At 53.1% G+C, this 21,783-nt stretch overlaps 3 protein-coding genes across 4 annotated transcripts; 1 reads left to right on the top strand and 2 right to left on the bottom strand.

Moving 5' to 3' along the window:
• Window positions 1-81: 81 nt before the first annotated feature.
• Window positions 82-3,036, bottom strand: SHD (Src homology 2 domain containing transforming protein D). The gene is made up of 6 exons (XM_065042664.1): window positions 2,499-3,036; window positions 1,854-1,944; window positions 1,526-1,738; window positions 1,219-1,357; window positions 536-655; window positions 82-337 (listed from the first exon to the last, which is right to left on the bottom strand). Exons 1-6 carry the CDS (start codon window positions 2,727-2,729, stop codon window positions 151-153), a joined length of 981 nt encoding a protein of 326 aa, XP_064898736.1. The 5' UTR covers window positions 2,730-3,036; the 3' UTR covers window positions 82-150.
• Window positions 3,037-3,909: 873 nt separating this feature from the next.
• On the bottom strand, window positions 3,910-10,696 carry YJU2 (YJU2 splicing factor homolog). Of its 2 annotated transcripts, none has more exons than XM_065042665.1 (8): window positions 10,543-10,696; window positions 9,423-9,523; window positions 8,955-9,099; window positions 8,461-8,595; window positions 7,948-8,129; window positions 7,386-7,506; window positions 6,255-6,441; window positions 3,910-4,834 (listed from the first exon to the last, which is right to left on the bottom strand). In XM_065042665.1, exons 1-7 carry the CDS (start codon window positions 10,564-10,566, stop codon window positions 6,265-6,267), a joined length of 885 nt encoding a protein of 294 aa, XP_064898737.1. In that variant the 5' UTR covers window positions 10,567-10,696; the 3' UTR covers window positions 3,910-4,834; window positions 6,255-6,264. The 2 variants fall into 2 exon arrangements, with proteins under 2 accessions (XP_064898737.1, XP_005504011.1); XM_005503954.3 differs by having other exon boundaries at window positions 6,276-6,441; window positions 10,543-10,695.
• A 1,135-nt stretch (window positions 10,697-11,831) lies between these two features.
• Window positions 11,832-21,246, top strand: LOC135576508 (heterogeneous nuclear ribonucleoprotein M-like). The gene is made up of 3 exons (XM_065042682.1): window positions 11,832-12,292; window positions 15,446-15,615; window positions 21,116-21,246. Exons 1-3 carry the CDS (start codon window positions 11,913-11,915, stop codon window positions 21,178-21,180), a joined length of 615 nt encoding a protein of 204 aa, XP_064898754.1. The 5' UTR covers window positions 11,832-11,912; the 3' UTR covers window positions 21,181-21,246.
• The last annotated feature ends 537 nt before the right edge of the window (window positions 21,247-21,783 follow it).

Genomic DNA, 21,783 nt, shown 5'->3' on the forward strand with positions numbered 1-21,783 from the left:
GACCAGGAGTGCAGCCACCATGCTGTCCCCTGGACGCACCATAGAGCTGAGTCCCAAGACAGACCAGAGCGTCACCATGTCTACAGGCTGTACATCGGCCTTTAATGGGAGGGCTCACTCTGGGGCTGGAGGGGGCAACAGCTGGGGGGCTCATAGGGGCTGCACAGCCACGGGGTAGAGCAGGGAGAGGTGCCGGGCACCGCGGACGGGCAGCGCCCGTGCCGTGTAGTGGCGCACGGCCTCGGGCACCGAGGGGAAGGCGGCACCGGCGCGGCCCAGCATGAAATGCTGCTCCCGGGTCCGTGTCAGCTTCACATGCACGAAGCCGTGGCTGCTCCTGCGGGCAGGGAGGGGAAACTGAGGCACATGGTGCATGACCTGGCCGCACACGCACGTGCACATCGATGCGGATGACGGGAACGCATGGATGCAAGCACCGTGCTCATAGTCCAGCCCCTCTGCCAGGGCACCCCTCCAATGACCCCCCAATGCCTGGGTTGTCACCAGGGCCATCCCGTTGCCCCCAACCCCTCACCTGAGTGAGAGCGAGTAGTCGTCGGGGCTGGTCTCGCAGTCCCGCACCAGGAAGCTGCCCTCGCGGCACAGCGCCAGCAGGGTTTCAGCACCCGCCCGCCCGATGGGGCCGTGGTACCACCTGTGTGGTGGCACATGTCACCCCAGCATGTGGCACCCCAGAATGTGGCACCCTGCCACGCAGCACTGGGACCTCAGGACCCATCTGCATCATGGGGCACCCTCCACCCCATGGGGACCCATCCATGCCACGGGGCACCCAACAATGTCAAAGGGACCAACCATGGATGGAACATCCTCCACCCCATGGGGACCCATCCATGCCATGGGGCACCCAACCACGGATGGGACACCCTCCACCCCATGGGGACCATCCATGTCCTGGGGCACCCAACCACATCAAAGAGACCAACCATGGATGGAACACCCTCCACCCCATGGGGACCCATCCATGCCGTGGGGCACCCAACCACACCAAAGGGATCAACCATGGATGGGACACCCTCCACCCCAAGGGCACCGGGGCACCCAACCACGTCAAAGTGACCAACCACAGATGGGACACCCTCCACCCCATGGCTACCTATCTGTGTGGGACCTTCCACCCCACAGGGCTGTCCCCATGCAAAGGTGTGTGACTGGGATGTTGATGTCACCCTGTGGAGGAGGAACCCCCAGACTCACGCCTGCTTCTCCAGGGGCAGCGAGGTGTCCACGTGCCTGGGGCTGGGGGGACACCCTGGCCTGGCACCCGCGGGGGGCCGGGGGGACCGTGGCAGATGCCGGGACAGGCTGGGGGAGCGCTCGGGGCTCTCAAACTGCACTGCAGGGACCAAGTGTGGGGTGTCACTCCACTGTGGGGTCCTAGCACCCCTGAGGAACATCCCAGATGTCCCCAGCATGGCTCTGCCTTGCTGCAGTGTCCCATTGCAGCACCCATGGGTGCTGGGGGATGATGTGAGACCTCAGGGTGGCCCTGGGACGCTGTCACCTGCGAACGCCCGTGAGATGTGATCCTTCTTCCACTCCCAGGGCTGGTCGTACTCATCGGCTGGGCGCTCGTCATCACGGGGCAGGCGGCTCTCGCGGGTGGTGGGCACCCCCGGGCTCTCCCCCACTGTCTCCCACTCCTCGTACGGGGTGTCGTAGAGCTGGGGTCCCCGCCGCGGCTTCGCCCGCTGGCCCTCGCCCTGCCGCGGGCACCCTGGGAACAGGCAGGGCTGGGACACATGGCAGGGGACAGGATGGGTGGGAGCACCCTGGTCGCGGGACCCCCCTCCCAGGGCTGGGTGCTGGGGGGTGCGTAGGGTGTCACCCACCTGTGGCCTCGCCGGGCTCCTCGCAGCCACTCTCGGGCGCTGGGTCCTGCTCCTCCTCAAAGGGCTCCGAGTACTCACTCTCACCAGGGCCCTGCAGGTGGGTGCCCTGGGTGGGATGACACCCCCACTGCTCCCCCCAGGTCACCAGTCCCTGGGTCCCCTCCCTAGTACCCTGCAGGCTCCCCCAGGTCCCTGATACGGGTGTCCCCAGCCCTTTCCCTGCTCCCTTCCACCTGATCCCTTTGTCCCCATTCCCCTCTCCCAGTGACCCTGCCACCCCAGCCCTCCCCCCATTTCCCTCTCTCAGTGACCCCCCAGGTCCTCCCCCAGGTGCTCCATGGCCCCCCCGACCCCTTGGCTCTCCCCGGTCCCCGGTGGTACCCCCGGTCCTCCCCAGCCCCTCTCGGTCACCCCCCGTTGTCCTCCCCATCTCCCCCGGTCATCGCCCTCCATCCCCCCCGCTCCCTCCTGTGTTCCCCACTCATTCCTCCCCGGTGCCCCCCGGTTCCCCTCCGCAGCCCCCACTCCCTCTGCCCCACTGCACCCCCGGTCCCTTCGCCGCCCTCCCCGGTGACCGCGCTTCCCCCGGGTCCTGCCCCGGTGCGCCCCCCAACACGGTGTCCCCCCGGTGTCCCCCGCTCCTACCTGCTCCAGCCGCCGCGGGCCGCCCCCCGGCCCCGCGCCCCCCACCCGCACCAGCCGGTGCCGCGGGGACGCAGCGGGGCCGCGCAGGGCAGCGCCGGAGGGCGCTCCGGGGGGGACCCCGCTCCCGAGGCCGGTGGAGCGGCGCTCGCCGCCGCTGTAGTCGGGCTGGGGCGGGCGGGGGGGGGAGCGCCGGGCCCCCCGGCCCAGGTACTCCCGAAGCCACTTGGCCATGGCGGGGCCACCCGGCACCGGGAGCGCGGGCGCGCCGGGACCCCCCCGCGCCGCCAGGAGCCGCTTTGTGTCGCCGCCGCGCGCGGCGCGGACCGGAGCCCCCGGCCCCCCCCCCAAAACCCCCGCTCCGCACCCGCCTCACCGGGGGGGGCGACACCCACCGGGGGATGTCGGGAGGATGGAGGGCACTGGGGACAATGCGGGGGACAAGGGACACGCCGGGAGCCCCGCAGGGGGCACCGGGAAGGCTGCTCCAGCCCCCCACCTCGCGGTAACCCCCTCCCCAAGTGACACCGGGACGGTGGCACTGGAGGAAGTGGGGGTCACCGGAACCCCCGGGCACCGGCTATAGGAACCCCCCGGCCCCTTCGGGCTCCTGGAGCTGCCCCCGGAGGGGTCGGGACACAGGGAAAGAGCTGGGAGGGGGGTGAACCCGGGGGCTTTGGGGAGAAGATGGAGCCCCCCCAGCTGCAGGGTCACCCAGACCCCCCCAGAAAGCTCATCGGGGGGACCCAGCCACCCCTCTGACCTGCAGGAGCAGCAGGGACCACACTGGGGTGGGGGGGGGCAGGAGGGCAGGGACCCCCCAGCCGTGCTCTGACTTGGCTCTTTGTATTGTGTTCCCAGAACAAAGGTTCCTCTCCCGGGATCCTGGGCCGGTACCTGGGGATGCAGGGAGCTGGGGGGGGCACATGTGCAGGACACACCTGGGGGAGAACACAGGGACCCCTGGTTTTGCCATCCCCACAAAGTCCTCCCACCAAACCCCCCCTTCCAACACACCCCCCAGGGCCAAGCCTGACACCCAGCATTAATATTTGAAGAGGCTAATTATGAAGCATGTGTGAGGAATGCTAATTGGGATGGGGGGGGCTTGCCTTTTCTCCTCAGTGTTCAGAAATACCCCACCAGCCCATGCCCTGAGAGCCACTAGTGAGGCTCTGGGAGGGGTTAATTAGCAAGGAGCTAATTAAGAGGTGGGTGCTGTGATAAAGAGAAAGCTAGTGGACATAGTGAGGTGAGAAGAGCTCCATGCTGGGCCCTGCTTTGGGCAGGTGGGCACCCCAGTGTGGGTCCATTCTTCTGGGTGGGGGGCACAGGGCTGCCCCTGCCAGCCCCCCACTCGGGACCTGCTGCCCATGTACAAACTGCTGCTCTAGAAGATGAACGCACAACTGGCTCTGACACATCCCATTTATTATTGGTCTGCGGCTGCCAGCGAGCTGAGCGAACCCAAACGGTGAGGAGGGGTCTGTCACCAAACTGCTGGGGACAGCGGGGGTGTGGGGGACCTGGGCAGGGGAGGGAGGCTGGTGGCAGCCCTGTCCCTGCAGCATGGGGACGTGTGAGCCTCCCGAGTCCATGCCTGCAGAATGTGTCACCTCTAACAGCAAAACAACGGGGGATTTGGGCTCATGGGGTGGGATCTGAGCCCCACAGTGGGGTCAGGAGGCACCCAGGACCAGTGGAGTGGTGGTGGGTCCTCCTGTGGCAAAAGAGGGGTGACGAGCTCTTGCCTGCCCCTGCAGGGACACAGGGCAGGGGGGCAAGAAGGCCACAAGGTCCCTTTATTGACATGGGAGGGTGAGGAAGTCACACACCCCAGCCCAAGGGTGACCAGCATAGGGGTGAGTGCAAAATAGAGAAAATACACAGTCCCAGCGCTTCCGAACGCCTTATGGGTGTGTGGCTGGGGCACACTGTGCTCTGGGGATGGCTGGACACTGGGTTTGGGCACAGCCGGCCTGGGACAGCGTCAGGGCTTTCATCTGCAACGCAGCAGCGATACCCTCCTCTGAGGAAGCCAACTTCTCGCTCTGCGGGTCCTCGTCCCTGTTGGAGGATGGGCGCACACCCTGGGCTGGGCAGGTGACAACGTGGGGACTCCAGATGGCCTGGAGCCCCCGCTGGGCGCGACGGCTGCGCTGCCAGCTCCATGCTGGGCTCTGGAGAGCAGCTGCTGCCAGCCGGGAGGGGGAACAGCCCACGATCTCTGTTCCGGGCCAGCTCGGTCGCTCATCAGTCACTCGCACTGTCCTCGCTGTCCGAATACGCCCCCAACAAGCTCAGAGAGGATGTGGTGCCCGTTGCTGTGGGAAACGAGCCTGGAAGTCAATGAAGAGAGCAGAAACCATCAGGTAGGGCCCTTCCCACCGCTGGCAAACCCCCTCAGCTTGATGCAACCAGCTGCACAGAAACACAAGGCAGCTGGAATCTGAGCAGCGCCTTGTCCCCCAGCCCAAATCCCCATGAGGACAGCGAGGTTAAATAGGGCGGACGAGGAGAACCCTCGGCTGGAATCTCCTGTTTCCACCTGGCAGCAAGGTGGGCAAAAGGTTTGCAAAACCCTCTTCTCCCTCCACGCCCCCCCCGGGAGATTTCAGCCACTGGAAAGGAGAAGAGGAGCCAGTGCTCAGCTCTGACCACGAGAGACTCGCGTCCTTGGAAAACAGACAGCTCTTCTGGCATAATTTGGCTGAACAGACCCCACCAGGCTGGGGAGAGCGCATCAAAAATGGAGCAACTGCAAGAGCTGTGGCTGGGGAAGCCCAGGGATCCCCGGAGGGCAGAGGGACTTGTTAAGCCAAAGGCTCAGGACCAATCAGCCCTGAACCAATCGTTCATCAGCTTTCTCCAAACCCTCTGGCTTCCCAGGGCAGTGAACGATGCGGTGCTGGAAAGCCTTTCTGCTTGTTTTCACCACTTCTTTAAAGCTTCCAAATTCCAACAGTTTGGCAGGTTTTATAATCAGGCTCTAAACCAAAGCAGTTTTCTTGCTTTTCCATTCATATCTTGCTGTTGTGACGGTTCCCAGTATCATATCTGTGCACTGAGATGCTGTTTTGAAGCTTCTGGCCCTGACAGTCTGTCTCCAAGGCCTTGGCTTACGGCCAAGGGCCAGGAAGGAGCCTCTCTTCTATCAGGACATCTCCTGGAAACAGGGACAAGCACTTGTTCTTATACCATCATGGTGCCATCTGTCCCACCACAAGGACTTGACCTGAGAGCATCCAGGCTCTGAAGACAGAGCTATATGTCACCTGGGTACTGCCAGACCCCTCCCTGACCAAAGAATCATAGAATGGTTTGGGTTGGAGGGACCTTCCCAGCTCCCCAGTGCCCCCCTGCCATGACAGGGACATCTTCACCAGCTCAGGTTGCTCAGAGCCCCGTCCAGCCTGGCCTGGGGTGTCTCCAGGGATGGTTCATCTACCACCTCTCTGGCCAACCTGGGCCAGGCTCTCACCACCCTCAGGGCAACAATTCCTTCCTCATGTCCAGCCTGAATCTCCCTCCTTTAGTTTAAACCATCACACCTTGTCCTATCACAACAGGCCCTGCTCAAAAGTCTGTCCCCATCTTTCTTATCAGCCCCTTTTAAGCACTGAAAGGCCACACTAAGGTCTCCCCGGAGCTTCTCTTCTCCAGCTGAACACCCCAGCTCTCTCAGCCTGTCCCACAGCAGAGCTGTTCCAGCCTCGGGTCATTCCTCTGGCTCCTCTGGCCCCTCTCCAGCAGGCTCACCATCCCCACGTCAGCAGTTACCGGTGTTGGCCGTGGTGCCTTGATTTTCCATCCCATTAGCCAGTGTAGGATCTGGCTTCTGCTTCTTCACCGTGACCAGCCCAGCCAGCTGGGACTTGGTGTTCAATTTGCCCACGCTCCGCTCCCAGCTCTCGGTCTTCATCTTCTTAATCTGGGGCTGAGGGGCCTGTGGAGCAGAGCAAAGGGTTCAGGGTGCTCTGGCCTTGGAGGGGAGGCACATGGAAAGGGGAGGAGTGGTAAAAACAGCAGCAAAAAGCACGAGAGACACAAGAGCAGCTGCTTGGAGTAGCTAAGTGGGGTATTCTCCCCCTGCAGCAACTGGTACAAGCTGGACAAACAACAGGGATATGGATTTAAATGGCTGCAAAACAACCCATGGTGACAAACATCCCACTGCCTGTGACAGTTAAATCCAGCCTCGCACAGTCACACGCTGGCCCTGCAATGATGAGGACCCAGACGTGCCGCAGGGCTGCACAACCTCTGCCAGTCAGGACTGCGTGCCTGCAGGTGGAACAGCCACCAAATCAAACCCCTCGGGCATGAGGATTAGTGCTGGGCCAGGGAACATGGCTCAGATTAACCCCAGCCCGGCTCAGAGACACGGCAGCTTCGATTCATCCAACTGGACAGAGGTCCCCGCGGACACGGATCGACAGCGCGGGGGCCGGTCTGTGGGGATAATCCCTCCCTTGCAAGTTGGGCACTGAAAGCTCTTTTGTTCTGCACACGGACAAAACAGAATCAAAGCAGCAGCTGTCCCAGGCAGTGGTTTCATCACTCTGATTTTCAGAGCGCTGAAATCATGCCTGAAATATGAGCAAGACATAGGCGAGCCTGTACTTTTTGAGCTGAAAGGGAAGGCGCGTCCTGAGCGAGGATGAGGGCAGGTCCTGCACAGCCTTTGTCAGCAGCCACGGTCTAAAATCACAAACCGATCCCCATCTCATTCCAGCTCAGTGCACAGGGACATGGGCTTTCTGAGCTGCTCATGCATGACAGGCGTCAGGGCTCCAGCATCGCAGGGTCAGAACAGACGACAGCCCAGGACAGCGTGTTTGGTGTGGGAGAAGAGCTGGGGTGGGTGGAAAAGCCTCAGCCCCCACTCACCTCCTGCAAGATGTCCGTAGGTTTAACTTCTGCCACAGGTTTTGTGCGTGATTTCGCAGGCTCTTCGTCAGAGTCGGAGTCTACCAGCAGCCGCCGGTTCTGCGCCTCCTCCAGCATTGCCCTGCGAGGAGAGAGGCCGCGCGGAGGGTTAGAGCTGGCTCCGTGCCGCCACCCTGCAACGTGCCTGCGCCGTTTGCTGGAACTGAGCAGCAGCGCAATGGGATCCACCTTCTCAGGTGCTTTTTACGAAGTCATGTTCAAGCAGCACCTGAAGGTTGATAGCACTGAGACCTGCAGCCTCAGCCGGACGCAGAAACTCTCCAGGTGAGGAGTCAGGCTCCTGTGGCAGCCCCAATTTCCACAGCAGGTGGGCCAGTGACACCGAAACCCCTCCACATCCACCTCTCTAAACACTTTGCAATGACAAACTGTCCCCCATCTCCTCATGTGCCACCCCCACAACTCCTGCGAACACAGGGACCTCTTTTAATCGTTCTCGGGGTGCTGAGGAAAGGACGAGGCACTGGTTTCATATGCACGTGAACACTTCCAGCCCACTCACTTCATCTCCTGCTCATCCTCCTCTTGCTCCTTGCGCTTCTGCTCCTCCTCATACTCCTTGTACTGCTTCAGCATGGCCTCAAAGTCCACGTTTGCCTGGCGTTGGTTGAGTTCCTTCAGTTCCTGCAGGTTCTCCAGAACCTCCATTTCCAGCTTGGAGTCCTTGGTTCGGTTCTCCAGGACCTGGGTGACCATAGGGAAGTTGGCTTTATGTGAGGTAGCAGAACCAAGCAGAACCAACCAGCAATCTCCAACACCACCTCCCCACCCAGTACGGGGCAGGAAACACTAAGAGGATCATCATCATCTTCATTTTGGGGTATTAATTGGACAGAAAGTCTGTCACAAGCACAAGGAGAAACCTCCTGAGGGCAGAGAATGGCTCCTGCCTGCCCAGAGCACAGTGATACCTTGGGAGCCTGGAAGATTAAGCTCCAAAGTCACCTGCTTCACCAGGGAAAAACAGCCAGGGCAGGAGAGCCGTTTGCTTTCTGCAGAGGTCACGTTCTTGTACCTTCATGGGATTGTTGAGCTCTTCCTCTTCCCTCTCCTTCTGCATTCTTTTCTCCTCTTCCTCCAAGAGCTTCTCAGCTTGGAAGTTGCGAGTGGCACCGTGTTCCATGGTGTAGTCTGTGTTCTCGGGATCTGTCTAAGGGAGAAACGAGACAGCCACGTCATTGTACCGGGGCAATTCTGCCCCAGCCATCCTGTGGCCGCTTCCAGAGCCACATGCAAACGTTTCCCAATTTCATTCACACCACAGGGCAGCCAAACACCCATGACCTTCTGTTCTGCTCCAGCTGATGTGCTGCTCAGCCCACCCATGGATGGATGAGACACGTGAGAACTGCGACTGCCACAATAAAGGAAAATACACCAAAAGGCACATGGCCAGACTCAGTTTTTGCTGGGACACCCCTTCCTTGTGGGGTCAGCACCCAGGAATGTCCACAGACTGCACAACCTCCCCAGAAAGCAGGAGTGTGGAAAATACAGCGTGTATTTCACCTTGAAAGTGATCTCTGCCAGGCAACGTGTGCACTTGATGTAGAAGCGGAAGATGGGAAGTCCCAGGTACACTTCATTCTGAACAGTCTCCTTACGGGCATTAAACTTCTTCCCTTTATAGATGTATTCGCCACACGTCTTGCACCTGGAAAAGGAGAAATGTAAGTCCATAACACATCAAAAATGGTAATGAACAGACCAAGAAAAGTCCAAGTGATTTTCGGGCCATGCCAGCCCAGGTTCTGAGCAGTGGTTATTTTCTTCTTTGGAAATTCAGTACCTACTCTTCAAAGAAGCCCCAAATCAACCCCAGCATCTCTTCCTTCTCCATCACCCCTTTCCTTCTGGTCTGTGTCACCTTTAACAGCTGCTGCCAGCAGCTCCCCTACAGCATACAGAGGCTAAACAATTCCCAAGCAAGCTCCTCTCTTTACAGCTGTCCCTTCTGACCCCTACAGCTCTTCTTACCGCATGTTGAACGGGGCCATGAGCCGCACCACATACTGTCGGTCCTTTGGGAGTTTGAGCTTCGGGATCTTAGCAGGATCGAAGTCCGGTGGGTAGTATTTCTACAGAGACAGAACACAGATGTGTGTGCTGGGCGCAGAGTCACCCAGGGCAGGCACTCAGCTGCCATATCAGCTGCACACAGCAGGAGCCAGCATGTCCCTGCTAACCAGGTGTGGTCTCAAGTGCCAAACACCCTGTCCCTGCCAGAGTCAGGTATTGGCGTGTGCATCTGCGTCCTCACCCCAGGGAACCCAACTCTTGCAGATATAAGAAAAATGAGGACAGATATTAGGTCGAGAGAGGGGATTCTGCCCCCCTGCTCTGCTCTGGTGAGACCCCCCTGCAGTGCTGGTCCAGCTCTGGGTCCTCAGCACAGACACACATGGACCTGCTGGAGAGCGGCCAGAGGAGCCACAGGAATGACCCGAGGCTGGAACAGCTCTGCTGGGGGACAGGTGAGAGAGCTGGGGTGTTCAGCTGAGAAGAGAAGCTCTAGGGAGACCTTAGTGTGGACTTTCCAGACTTAAAAGGGGCCGATAAGAAAGATGGGACAGATGTTTGCGCAGGGCCTGTTGTGGTAGGACAAGGGGTGATGGTTTTAAACTAGAGATGGGGAGATTCAGGCTGGACATGAGGAAGAAATTGTTGGCCCTGAGGGTGGTGAGAGCCTGGCCCAGGTTGGCCAGAGAGGGGGTAGATGAACCATCCCTGGAGACATCCCAGGCCAGGCTGGACGGGGCTCTGAGCAACCTGAGCTGGTGAAGATGTCCCTGTCATGGCAGGGGGGCACTGGGGGGCTGTGACAACACAACTCCAACACAAACTATTCTATGATTTTAGGGCCTAATCCCCTTGTCCCTTCCAGGCCCACCGCAAGCTGCCCACTCCAACTGCCCCCTCGCAGCCCGACTGTCCCCTCAGGGTCCCCTCTCCGCCTCAGAAGCCCCCAACCGACCAGGGACTCCCCGGTACCCCCGGTCTGACACCAACCGCAGTACTCAAGGAACCCTCCCTAGGACCAGCCCGGCCTGGGGACCCCGAACATCCCCCCGCAGCCGGAGAATCCCCCCAAACTTACATTCAACACCTTCCGCTCCGACATGGCTGCGACCCTCAGCCACCTCTGCCACCCAGCAGCTGCTCTCCGCGCCGCTTGCCACTTCCGGGAAGCAACCCCGCCCCTCTCCGCCGCTCATTGGCGGGACGAGCCGCCGCTCGGCGGGTTCTCGCTTGTTACTGGCTGTCTCTGCTGTCTGTCAGCAAGCCCCGCCCACCGCCGCTGTGCCACTGACAGCAGCCCGCCGTTCCGCCGCGGCCCGGTCATAGGTTCCGCCGGCTTTGTCCCCGCGTCCCTCTGTGCTGTTCCCAGTGTCCCCAAATCGCCTCCTCCGGGAGCTGCCTGGAGGTGCGAGGTCAATTTCAGGATCGCGGAAGAGGGAACCGTGTTGTGAAGACAGGAAGGGGCCAGCTGGGAACCCTCAATCTCCAAGCTCAGTGCAAGGTGACATCCAGCAAGGACTGGAGATCGCTGCTGGAACTTATGGGGAAAAAAACGGGGAATCGGTGAGGGCGAGAGCTTGAGTGCAGCAGTGTGTGTGTGAAGCAATCTGTGGGGTCTAATCCTGCCAAAGGTCCCTCAGCAGCAGCGCTGTGTAATTGTGATCACAGAATTATAGTTTGGCTGTGAAAGAACCTTCCCAGCTCCCCAGTGCCCCCCCTGCCATGACAGGGACATCTTCACCAGCTCAGGTTGCTCAGAGCCCCGTCCAGCCTGGCCTGGGATGTCTCCAGGGATGGTTCATCCACCACCTCTCTGGCCAACCTGGGCCAGGCTCTCACCACCCTCAGGGCAACAATTCCTTCCTCATGTCCAGCCTGAATCTCCCTCCTTTAGTTTAAAACCATCACCTCTTGTCCTGTCACAACAGGCCCTGCTCTAAAGTCTGTCCCCATCTTATCAGCCCTTTTTAAGCACTGAAATGCCACACTAAGGTCTCCCTGGAGCTTCTCTTCTCCAGCTGAACACCCCAGCTCTCTCAGCCTGTCCCCCAGCAGAGCTGTTCCAGCCTCGGGTCATTCCTGTGGCTCCTCTGGCCCCTCTCCAGCAGGTCCATGTGTGTCCTGAGGACCCAGAGCTGGACCAGCACTGCAGGGGGGTCTCCATCAGAGCGGCAGAATCCCTTCCCTCGACCTAATATCCCCTGACAATAAGATAATACCCCCTGATAATAAGATCCCCTGAGTTAGCTGAGTGTATCCCACGCTGGTGGGGCCTCACTGGAACTGCACTTAAGCAGTTACGTTTAAACCTCCCTCCCCCGCCGGGCTCCGCGTTGGGCCCGCCCGCCACGCTGAGCCCGCCCGAGGCAGATCCGGACTGACGGGCCCTGAGGGAGCAGCGCCCGCAGCGTGGCTCGCCCTGCCTCCTCCTCCTCCTCCACCGGGCAGATGCGGCTCCCTCAGCTCCCTCCCAGGCCCCGCCGGCCGGCAACGGCCGCTCCGGCTCCTCCAGCTCCTCCGTTCCCTCCGGGCGCGGCCGCGGCGACCGGGCCCTGCGCGGGAAGCGGGAGGCCGCCGTGCGCATGCGCAGCGCCAGCGGGCGCCATCGCCGGCCGCCACCGTCCCGGCGTGCCCCGCGCGGCGCCAGCGGGGCGGGCTCTCCTCACACAAAGGCGCAGCGCTGGGAAAATGGCGGCGACGGCGGCGGTAGCGGCGGCCACGGAGAGCGCCGGCGGCAAAATGGAGGAACCGGCGGCGGCTGCAGCGCCGGCGGCGGCTCCGCCACCACCTAACGGGGCAGGCGGTGCTGGGGATGCGCCCCCCAAGAGGTAGAGTGGCCGCTGTGGGGGCGCGCTGCCGCCTGGGCCTGCCGGGCCGCATGCGGCCTCTCCGCGCCGCGGGCCGGGCCCAGGCCGGGGCGGGAGGGGGGGGTCGGGGCGGCCGCTGCCGCGCAGGGGAGGCTGTCGGCGGGGCCGGGAGCGGGGGTAGAGCCGCTGCTGGTGCTAGGGATGCTGTTTGCATCTAGGGAAGCCGGGCGGGGCCCACCCGAGGCGGCCCGGAGCCGGGCGAGCGCGGAGCTGCCCCGGGAAGGCGCGTTCGGGGGATCCCGCCGGCTGAGGGGGGAGCGCGGAAGGAGCCGTTCCCGCAGCCTGCCGCTTTGTGCACCGCACAGGGGGGTTTTTGCGTGTCTTTTTTAGAAATACGTTTGTGCTGGGCCTTAGTGGACAACTTAAAGCCTCGTCTAGAGGCTGTGCCAGCGGGGCGGGTTTTGGTGTTCGAAGTTAATGACTTCTGGTTTTATCAACGGCATGGTGTAATAGCTAAGCTCATCTCTCATATTGCTACAGCACTTAATAGAATCGTAGAACAGAAGCATTTGGAGCAAAGTGTGCTTTGTTTTGTGGTTGATGACTTACCTGTGGAGTGGGTTAGGAACACGAGAGACAAATGCCTCGAGAGCGAGTATTTGCAGGTGATGCCAGGCCCTAAGTAAGGGTTGCGTGTGTGATGTTAATAGAATGTTACAGAAATATATAAAAAAATCTGCAGGGGTTACAGTTGTAGGGCTGTAAATGTGAGGATGATGGGCAGAAAAAGCTTGAAAAGCTTTGTTGATGCTAACCTCATTTTGGAAAGCTTCTCCGTTACCAAAACTCTTTCAACACCAAATTGTGGAGTAAAGAACACGTTTTCTTCGCTATTTTTTGGCCCTAGGCCTTAAATGCTGTGAAGATAACAATCAGCGTTTTGAACCTGATGGGCTGTGAGTAATGTTGTAGACTTGAGGTCAGGTTGATTTGTCTGAGGTGTGTTATATAGTTATGTCAATCAGGCTGCCGGGCTGGTACGCCCAGGCATGTTGCATATCTGTAGTCTGACCCAGAGCTGACAGATCCCAATAACAGAGGCCAGCTTGATGGGCTGTAGTTAATTGGAGATAATATGGGTATGGTGAGCTGTTGGCAGTGTGTCTCCATTTGAAAAGCTGCTCTCATCTGCTTCTGCTGCCTGAGTATGTGGATAGAGGTTCACAGGACCAGGAAGGCAGTCAGCGTTCCAAGTGTTACTTTTTGGGAAAAATATCCATATTTTTTATTTTCTCCCCCAACACAAAACAGTTAAACTGTGCTTATGGCAATAGAAAAAGTATTGACATATGCCGCTCTTTCTACCTTCTTCCTGCCAGGCAGAAACAGGCATGCCTGTTCAGGAGCAGAGGTGGCTCTGATCCCAGAGCTGGGGATCCCAGTGCCACCATTTCAGGTGACACGGTGACATGTAATATGTTAGCAGGGCTAGGAGGGATCTTCCCTCCATCTTCTCTCCTCTGCATGTTGGGTTGTTGGTACATGGAGGACGTTCAAGTTTTGTCTTGGATTCTGTTTACGCTTCAAAACTTGCTCTTGGTGACTGGAGCAGAACCTGCAGCTCTAGGTAATATGTAATCAGTAATTTGTCTTATATGAGAAAATGATTTATCCCTGGAAGTATAAGTAGAGATGTCTACTTTGGTCTGATTCCTTCCACTTCCCCTCCTGGCTCCCCTTTATATTTGGAGTTTCTCCAGAAAGCTTATCTCTTTATCTAAGTTCAATTATATTTGTAATATCAAGCTCCAGGTGGCAAAACTCACATATCTACAGTGATAACGCCAATATTGATGTGAACGTACTTACAGTGTCGTTGGGGCAGGGAACGGGGATCTGTTTATATACTAGATTTTGATTCTGAGTGATTTCTGGTACGCTTTTTGGGTCTAGGAGGTATTTTTAAGAAATCTTACAGAGGAATGTGCATAATGGTGAATTTATTTGGAGGAAGTAAGAACTTCCTTTTCAGCTCCTCCTTCTATACACACCACAAACAAGAGAAGTTTTCTTCAGTCTTGATGAAGCATTTTGGTTTTGTAACACAAGGGAAAAAAAAAATAGATGAAATAGCTTCTGAAAATAATTATTGAAGTACATTATTTTCTGTAGATCTTGCATTAGCTTTGGTGTAAATGGATCACAGTCACTCTGAGTGATTCTTTATTGGGATGAGCAAAGCTGCTGTGGGAATCTTATTTCATTCCGCTTGGGGGTTCTCACAGGCAGGTGGGGTCTGTTTCGGGTGGGATGTGGGGTTTATTTCGGGTGGGATGTGGGGCTTTTTCCTTCCTGCTGTCTAGACATCCCTTAAAAGAAGCTCAGTTGTCTTCACACTTGATAAAACACCTTTAAGTGGTCGCTGAGGACCTGTCTGCCTGGCTTTGTCTTTTTGGTGTGTGAAACCCGTGGAGGTGGTGTCTGAAATCCTTGAAAAGAGAAAAAACTTTGCAGCTTGAAGTAGTTTCCTTGACATTTCTTTTGACCTGGCTGGACTTCGTTACACTGCATATGATAAGGAATATGTTCTAGGCTAATGCTTGGCTTTAATGGCAGGTACAGTAGCTTGCATGAATTCTTTACAGATATATGAAAACCTGAGGGTTTTTTTTAAGCTGACTTGGGAGCCTTAAATGCAGGATTGCAAAAAATACCGTTCTCGTGTAAGACTACAAATATGGTGGATCAATGTGTTATTTCACTTAAAGGCGTTGAAGTAGTACAGTGTGATAAGGAGAAAATAAATAGATTGAACGTCTGGTCTGGAGCATCGTGAGGAGATGGAGTAAGGCTTGGTTGGCTTTAAAGGCATTCAGCTTATGAAATAAAAAACCTTTGGTTACATGGGATAAATGGGGGAGAAGCGAGTGGGTTTTCATGACCTAAGTTGTTTGCTTTTAGTAAATCTGTGTTACAATACACTATGTAGCGCTGGTACTGTGCAGATCAGCTTCGGTTGAAAGGTTTACAGTTCTGCAAATGGCATGAATGGATGAAACTTTGCAAGTTTTGATTTAATTTTAAGAATGTATCAAGTTATGTTCCAAGAGGTGGTATGACATTGATCACATGCCAGAGTAGTTAACGTGTGCGATTATCTTTGTTTGCTTGCAGTGAAAGTGAACGACCAAGCCAAAATGAAAAAAGAAAAGAGAAAAGTGTCAAAAGAGGAGGAAATCGCTTTGAGCCATATGCTAATCCTGCTAAAAGATACCGAGCTTTTATTACAAATATTCCGTTTGATGTGAAGTGGCAGTCTCTGAAAGACCTGGTCAAAGAGAAAGGTAATGTACACCTCAGGTGGCCAAGTGATGTCTGTCATCTTACTTGTGGCTGACTTTGTTTGTAAACTTAAGAGCTGAAGTTCTGGGTGGACTTAGTGACATGAGTTTTGTAAAAGGTCTTCTGGAAGCCTTTTTGGGTGTTGCACAACATCTCGCTGGCAGATGGATAGTTTCTGTATAGGCATGTTGGCATCCAGCTAATAGACCGTCATCGCAGATGTAAAAGAGTATTTTTCTTAGGGGGGAAAAATGAGGCTTTAACCAGATTTTAGCCTCGACATGCAACAAAGCTTTCTGAAGCATTTTAATGTCTTTTGGCTAATAAAGGTAGTTATTTACTGCTGATCTGGTGTGCGTATGTATAGCCGTGTCCCTAAACTTTGTAGTGATTTGTGCTTAGATAAAGATCCATACTGCTGTTTGATAGCAGTAAAATGTATTTAAGGGTGACCTGCAAAAAAAGCAAAACCAGGTTTGTGCTTTGGCATGTGCTGCAACGTACTTATGGCTTTGGAAATCATGTTCATGGTGTTTCCCCCTTCCCCACTTCTGTTTAACTGTCCCATGTGAATGGGAGCTGCCTTAGTTTGTTGACCTTAGCATCTTCATTTCTTGAGGAAGATGAAGAAATGGAGCTGACTACTCTTAGGTGGTGACAAGTCTTAAAAATAGTGTTATTTCTGTAAGCTTACTAGTTTTCAAGTCACCTTGGAAATGCAGCGGAATGGCAAGAATATACTTGGCTACTCTATCTTTAAAATGTCTCAAACCAAGTTAAGAGTGACTAATACGACCATTCCTCTTGTGGGTCACTTCTAAAATACATAGCATCAGTCATAAACGTCTCGCAAAATAGTGATCAGTGTTCACTTGTGTGTGACCTAGGTAAGGAATGTTAGTTAATGTGTTCACAAGGTGTGGCCTATGAACAGGAAAACAAATTTCCAAAGGGTTATAAAATGTCTGTCTTTGGAGGCAAAATGGAACTGAGTCTGCGTAATGAACTTCAGGACTATAAGCCCTGGGAAAACTCCATAATTAGAGGGTGTGAAATGTTGATGCTTGAGATTCAGTAGTGGTTTTCTGTAATATGAAGAATTACAGTCTTAAAGACTGCTGTAACAGGCCCTAATTATGAATGGTCCCTTGCCTTAAACTCTGCTTTCACTTTGCTACGCAAGGTACATTAGTTAATAGGAGTATGTGTAGATGTCTAATTTTAAGTACTATGTTGAATTCCGTTCCAAGTGTCTTGTGGTTTCTCTCCAGTTCACGTGGATGGAAAAGTCCGGTGTGAGTTTGTTTCCTGCCTTGCTGTTCAGCTGCTCATTCCAGCAGATACTCCTAGGGGAACGTTGAAACCTCCTCATTCTGTCTGCAGGGCTTGTTACGCTAAACACTGAGAAACCTTGTTCTTGGTTTTTGGGACTGCTTGTTAAAATACAACAGTTTAGATCTGCTGCGTAGTTGTGATTCATTCTAATCAGTCACTGACTTCTACCAAATTGGTGCTCTCGTGCTGTGCTTGAACTTGCTCAATCAGTACTTCTTGATACAAGGCATAGTAGTTCCAAGAACCAGGAATGTGACTGTGGAAAAACCTAAACGTTAGAATTCTTGGTTTGTAAGTGTTAAGAATTACAGGCCAAACGTTCAAGGTTTTGGGAGCACGTGAAACAGATGTGTACACAACCGGTAACCAGAGGCGTTTCATGACTGCTCCATCGCTTGGCAGTCGTGAAGACTTAAGCTGTTAGCAGCAATGGCCTGGCAGGTTGCGGAACGTAGGAGGAGTTCACCTCACTGGGCTGGTTTGCGTCAGTAAGTATGGTTTAGGAGCCACGAGCTTTGAGGTCTGCTCGTATTTCTGCAACCTGGTTTTCAGATGTGTGCATCTGAAGTCTTCTAAAGGTGACCTCTCTCTCAAGAGTAATGCCTTGGTTCAGTTATTTCAGTGTATTTGTTGGTGAAACTCAATTACAGGTATGCAGTATGATATGCTTATTAATGACATTAAAAAATGTTCTTGTTTGAAACTCCCTTGTATTGGCTGACAAACACAACTGACGTAATCAGCATTGATAACTGGCAATTTGTGAATGGCTTCAGGAGAAGAATGAGGCAGCAGTTCTTCAGCATGTAAGTGGAGTCTAAATGTAAACATGATTGAATCCTAAAGAGCTGTCTTAATCTGTCCCCCAACAAATGGCTCTGGTTATGTAGAAAAATGGTAATGCTTCATGGCAGCTTGCTCCATTTCCAGAGATTTTGGGAACCTTTGTGGCCTTCTAAATGTGTAACTTGTGCCCTCTTGGTATTGTACTCGATCCCAGATGTCAGTACTGGTGTGCTCTGTAAATGAAAGAGGAGCTGTGACTAATTCTGAATTGACTTATGTTGAAATTATTAGGCTTTTGATTGCAGGGTCCTCTTGAATCAGTCACATTGCTTGTAGTTCTTTACTTCAGAAGATAATGGGACACTTGTATCGTTTTGGTAATGTCTTGAGAGGCTTCCTTCTCTATCTAGTATTTACTTTTGACCATGATATGAAGCAGTTACCCCTTTTTCAATGTCTGTGCTTCTGTTCTTGCTGAGACTTGCCTCTCTGCACCTGTCATGCCTTTCAGAGCTTCTTGGTTTGTCGCTAACTATTAAAATCATATTCCCCAACTTCAAAATCTTCAGAGTTGTCATCTGTGTCTGAGCTTGTTATCCTGGTTACTTCCCAGATATGTCTGTAGGGCTGGGTGATTCTGTCTGAGCCATGCCTCAGCTCACAATATGGACATACTTGTCTGAGCTTCTTAACAGTCATTGGAGAATATCTGAACGCTGCAGACCGGCCTGGCTTGAACATCTCCATTTTCCATGCAGATAAACTTCCTTGGAAAGTGGATATAAAGTTTCGAGGGGGAAAAACTCGATGGCTGCAGCGTTAAGTAACACTGGGTATTCCTTTGCAATAACTAGAAATACAAATGAATGATTTCTGCTTTAATGTCTTGTTTTAAGAAACATTGGGTATCTCAAGCGTGAGGTTTAAAATAAATAAATCTGTCTCCTCCAAGTTAAGCCCTAAAGACACCGTGGGGAACACATTCCGTAATTATACTTGCATTGACTTAGAGCTAGTAATTTTTGCAAGTTTTATCTCCCTTTGGAGGCTGGTCCATTAATAAACTTGGGTTCCATAAGTAACAATCTCTTGTGCTTGAAAGCAATTTCTTCATTTGTGGCTATAGGCTACATTTCCTCATGTAAACCACCTGTTCTCTAGCAGAAAATCTACCTGGATCACTCTGCATTTCTTTTGCCCTCTGAGGTGGGTTTAGTGGATATCTGCTGTTATAACTTTTCCATGGCTTAACTGCCTGTGCACTATTGTAGGCCACCCTTGTCCACACCTCTGCTTTATCCCCAAGGCCTGATGTCCTGATATACTGTGGTTTAGGATCTAGAAAAAAGACAAAATGTGACCCAAGTGTTTTTCAAGTGAAAAAAAAAAAGGCATTTTTATTGCATTTGTTCTGTACTCTGGACTTGGTGTCTTGGATACTGAGCTGTTATACTCTGTGTCATTCTCCTTCCCCCTGCTTGCTTTTTTAATTTAATTTGGAGGAAGTTCAAGTGTCCTCTGAAGGAAAACAGCTACTTCAAGTTCTGTATTTATTTTTTAACATAGGTGTCTATAAGGCTACGTGAAGCATTGAGCAAAATTAGCACGTCCCCTTCCAAGTATTAACAATTGCTGCTGTAATAGTGGGTCAGAGGTCAGATTCATTAAAAAAGTAGATGTTAAATCATATCCAACATGTTATGGTCAAGCTTGGCGAACTTCTGTGGAAGTTTTTGTGTGGATCTGAAGTAAGAACTGTAGCTGAATTTGATTAGTGGTTGGAAAAGGGGAGCCCTCAGTCCAGGGGCTCAGTAGTGTTATTGGGAGCAAAGTCACAGACTTCTGGCCTCTGTGAAACGGAGCAGTTTTGTACTGTAGGTAATCTGGGCATTTGTTGTCTCACTCCGTAAACTGTTGAATCACATTTGCATTCTTGATCCAAGTTTGGTTGGACTCTGGCTGCTGCTGTTGAGATGGTTGGCTTCAGAATGGCTTGGTAATGCTGAATATTTGAATATTCACAGCCACCATGTACCATCAAGGAAGGCTGTGTGCAGTGTGCAGTCCCTTCAGTACGCACACCCTGGAAACAATTCCGTCTGTATTACATCATCTCATGCTGTTCAGATTATAGGATGGGATGAATTTTGTTAGGCTTTGTTTCAAGAAGTATTGTTTAGATAGTGAAGCTGTGGATGGTAATCGAACGCTCTGATCTGCCCTGTCCCTTTCAAAGGGACTCGTTGGCCTCTATGCATCTACTATCCTCATAAAAACATTAATGATTCAGAGCTTATTTACTCTGTCTAGCTGACTGCTTTTTTGGCTGGAATGCTGATATTGCTAAGTTATTTTTTGACCAAGACACGGAGATTTTAAAAAAGATAGTGATTTCATTAAGCATTCCTTTTCATCTGGCTTCGAGAGGCACCCTTCAGGATGTTCATTTTGCATAACGGCACTGTCCTATAAATGACTGGTCCTGTGGGAGGTCAAGCTTCTCTCTCAATCCCTTGCTGAGATGTGACTCCGGTTCCTTGCTCAAAATATGCTACCAGGATGGGTCATGGTTTCCCCTGAAGACTGCTTTCCGCCTTTCCGAGAATGCACCTTGGAGTCCTCCTGTCTTAAACTTCCAAATTAGGACTTCTAAAACCAGAAAGAAAAAGTGAAAAAGGGGTGTTCTTGGATGATTCTTCTGTATGCCAGTCACTTCAAAGGCAGCAGCCGTTTCGGTAGTTGTATTCTGGAGGCACATGGTTATGTGGTTATAAAAAGGCAATCCTAATCTTGTGAGGAAAGGTGCAGATGAAGTTTTCAATGCATTTTGTCTTGAGAGTGAATATGGCAGACTGTTTAATACCACTTATTGAAGCTAAAGAATGGACTTCATTGTGGCTTAACAAAAGGCTAAATAAATCTGCTGAAATAAATAGCAGGCAGTCAATGATCTCTTGGTTCAGTCTGACTCTGGATTTCAAGACAAACTTCCAAAAACTAAGGAAAGCAAATAACTGCTCAAATTCTGGACTATGGAGACGGGATTGCATACTCTGTAAAGCAAAGGAAACTTGTTCTTGCAGATTTTCCCATGGATTTGGATTGCCTCAAGTAATGAGTGGGTCTTAAAGATCAAGGAAACTGATATTGTGGAAATAGCTGGCTTTTGAAGTGGAGGAAAATCAAGAACATGTTTAACTGCTTTGAAGACTTTACTGCATACCTGTAATTGTCCAGTTTTGTGGTCTAGAGAACATGGAGTGTTTCTGGGCTTGCTTATAAGGCAGAGGCTCCATACACGGTTGTTGATTGTTCTAAATTCCCATTGTTTTCTTGGCTTTTCTCCCTTGGTATATGTGTCGTCTGGAATCTGATTTGTAGTTGGTGAGGTAACATACGTGGAGCTCTTAATGGACGCTGAAGGAAAGTCAAGGGTAAGTGTTTGAGAGATTTCTTCTGTGGATTTTCTACATGACAAATGTAACTGTATGGTGGCGTGGAACGAAAGGAAGTCAGGGAGGTAGAGAGTGTGTATGTTTAGTGGCTATTATATAGGATCGCTTACAGCTTCTTTTGGGGCGGGGAGGAGGTGGGATGGGGCCTTGTAAGCAGCGTTAGGGTGGTTTGTCCACTGTGTTCAGTTGGTGTTGGCTGTTCGAATGACCCAGGGACCCTAGCGGTACGGAATATTAAAGTAATCCTTGCGTTTTGGAAAACGTCAGTGTAGCGGTTTGCTGAATTTGTAAGGCCAGTGCGCAAAAGCAGGTTCTGTAAACTACGCTTCCTGTGCCAGTAAACAGAATTCCATTCCTAAATGTAAATGCATATTGCCTTCATAGGTACTTAAGTCCTTTAGTCCAGCAACAGTATCTTATGAGGAAAAAGATAGTAGGAGCACACCTAAGTGTACTGAAGGATATGGATTTAGGGTGAGAGAATATGGCAAAGGTTTCGCTGTATGACAGAGAAGAGCACGTCACATGTAGCGTGTGGTATTTTTCTTGGAGAATCGGGACTTAGTTCTGTTTGTTACAACTTCAGAAACTACA

The sequence above is a fragment of the Columba livia genome, chromosome 27, assembly GCF_036013475.1.
Source record: "Columba livia isolate bColLiv1 breed racing homer chromosome 27, bColLiv1.pat.W.v2, whole genome shotgun sequence".
Lineage (NCBI taxonomy): Eukaryota > Metazoa > Chordata > Aves > Columbiformes > Columbidae > Columba > Columba livia.

What these genes read in the sequence shown, in the direction of transcription:
- SHD (XM_065042664.1), bottom strand. Translation starts at nt 2,729, where the DNA reads ATGGCCAAGTGGCTTCGGGAGTACCTGGGCCGGGGGGCCCGGCGCTCC. An exon ending in CATCTCACGGGCGTTCGCAG is followed by an intron (nt 1,358 to 1,525) that starts GTGACAGCGTCC and finishes TGGTCCCTGCAG; the next exon opens with TGCAGTTTGAGAGCCCCGAG. An exon ending in CTGCCCCTGGAGAAGCAGGC is followed by an intron (nt 656 to 1,218) that starts GTGAGTCTGGGG and finishes GCCACCACACAG; the next exon opens with GTGGTACCACGGCCCCATCG.
- YJU2 (XM_005503954.3), bottom strand. Translation starts at nt 10,566, where the DNA reads ATGTCGGAGCGGAAGGTGTTGAAT. An exon ending in GAGGATGAGCAGGAGATGAA is followed by an intron (nt 7,507 to 7,947) that starts GTGAGTGGGCTG and finishes CTCTCCTCGCAG; the next exon opens with GGCAATGCTGGAGGAGGCGC. An exon ending in CTACGGACATCTTGCAGGAG is followed by an intron (nt 6,442 to 7,385) that starts GTGAGTGGGGGC and finishes TCTGCTCCACAG; the next exon opens with GCCCCTCAGCCCCAGATTAA.
- LOC135576508 (XM_065042682.1), top strand. Translation starts at nt 11,913, where the DNA reads ATGCGGCTCCCTCAGCTCCCTCCCAGGCCCCGCCGGCCGGCAACGGCC. An exon ending in GGGGATGCGCCCCCCAAGAG is followed by an intron (nt 12,293 to 15,445) that starts GTAGAGTGGCCG and finishes GTTTGCTTGCAG; the next exon opens with TGAAAGTGAACGACCAAGCC. An exon ending in AGACCTGGTCAAAGAGAAAG is followed by an intron (nt 15,616 to 21,115) that starts GTAATGTACACC and finishes TCTGATTTGTAG; the next exon opens with TTGGTGAGGTAACATACGTG.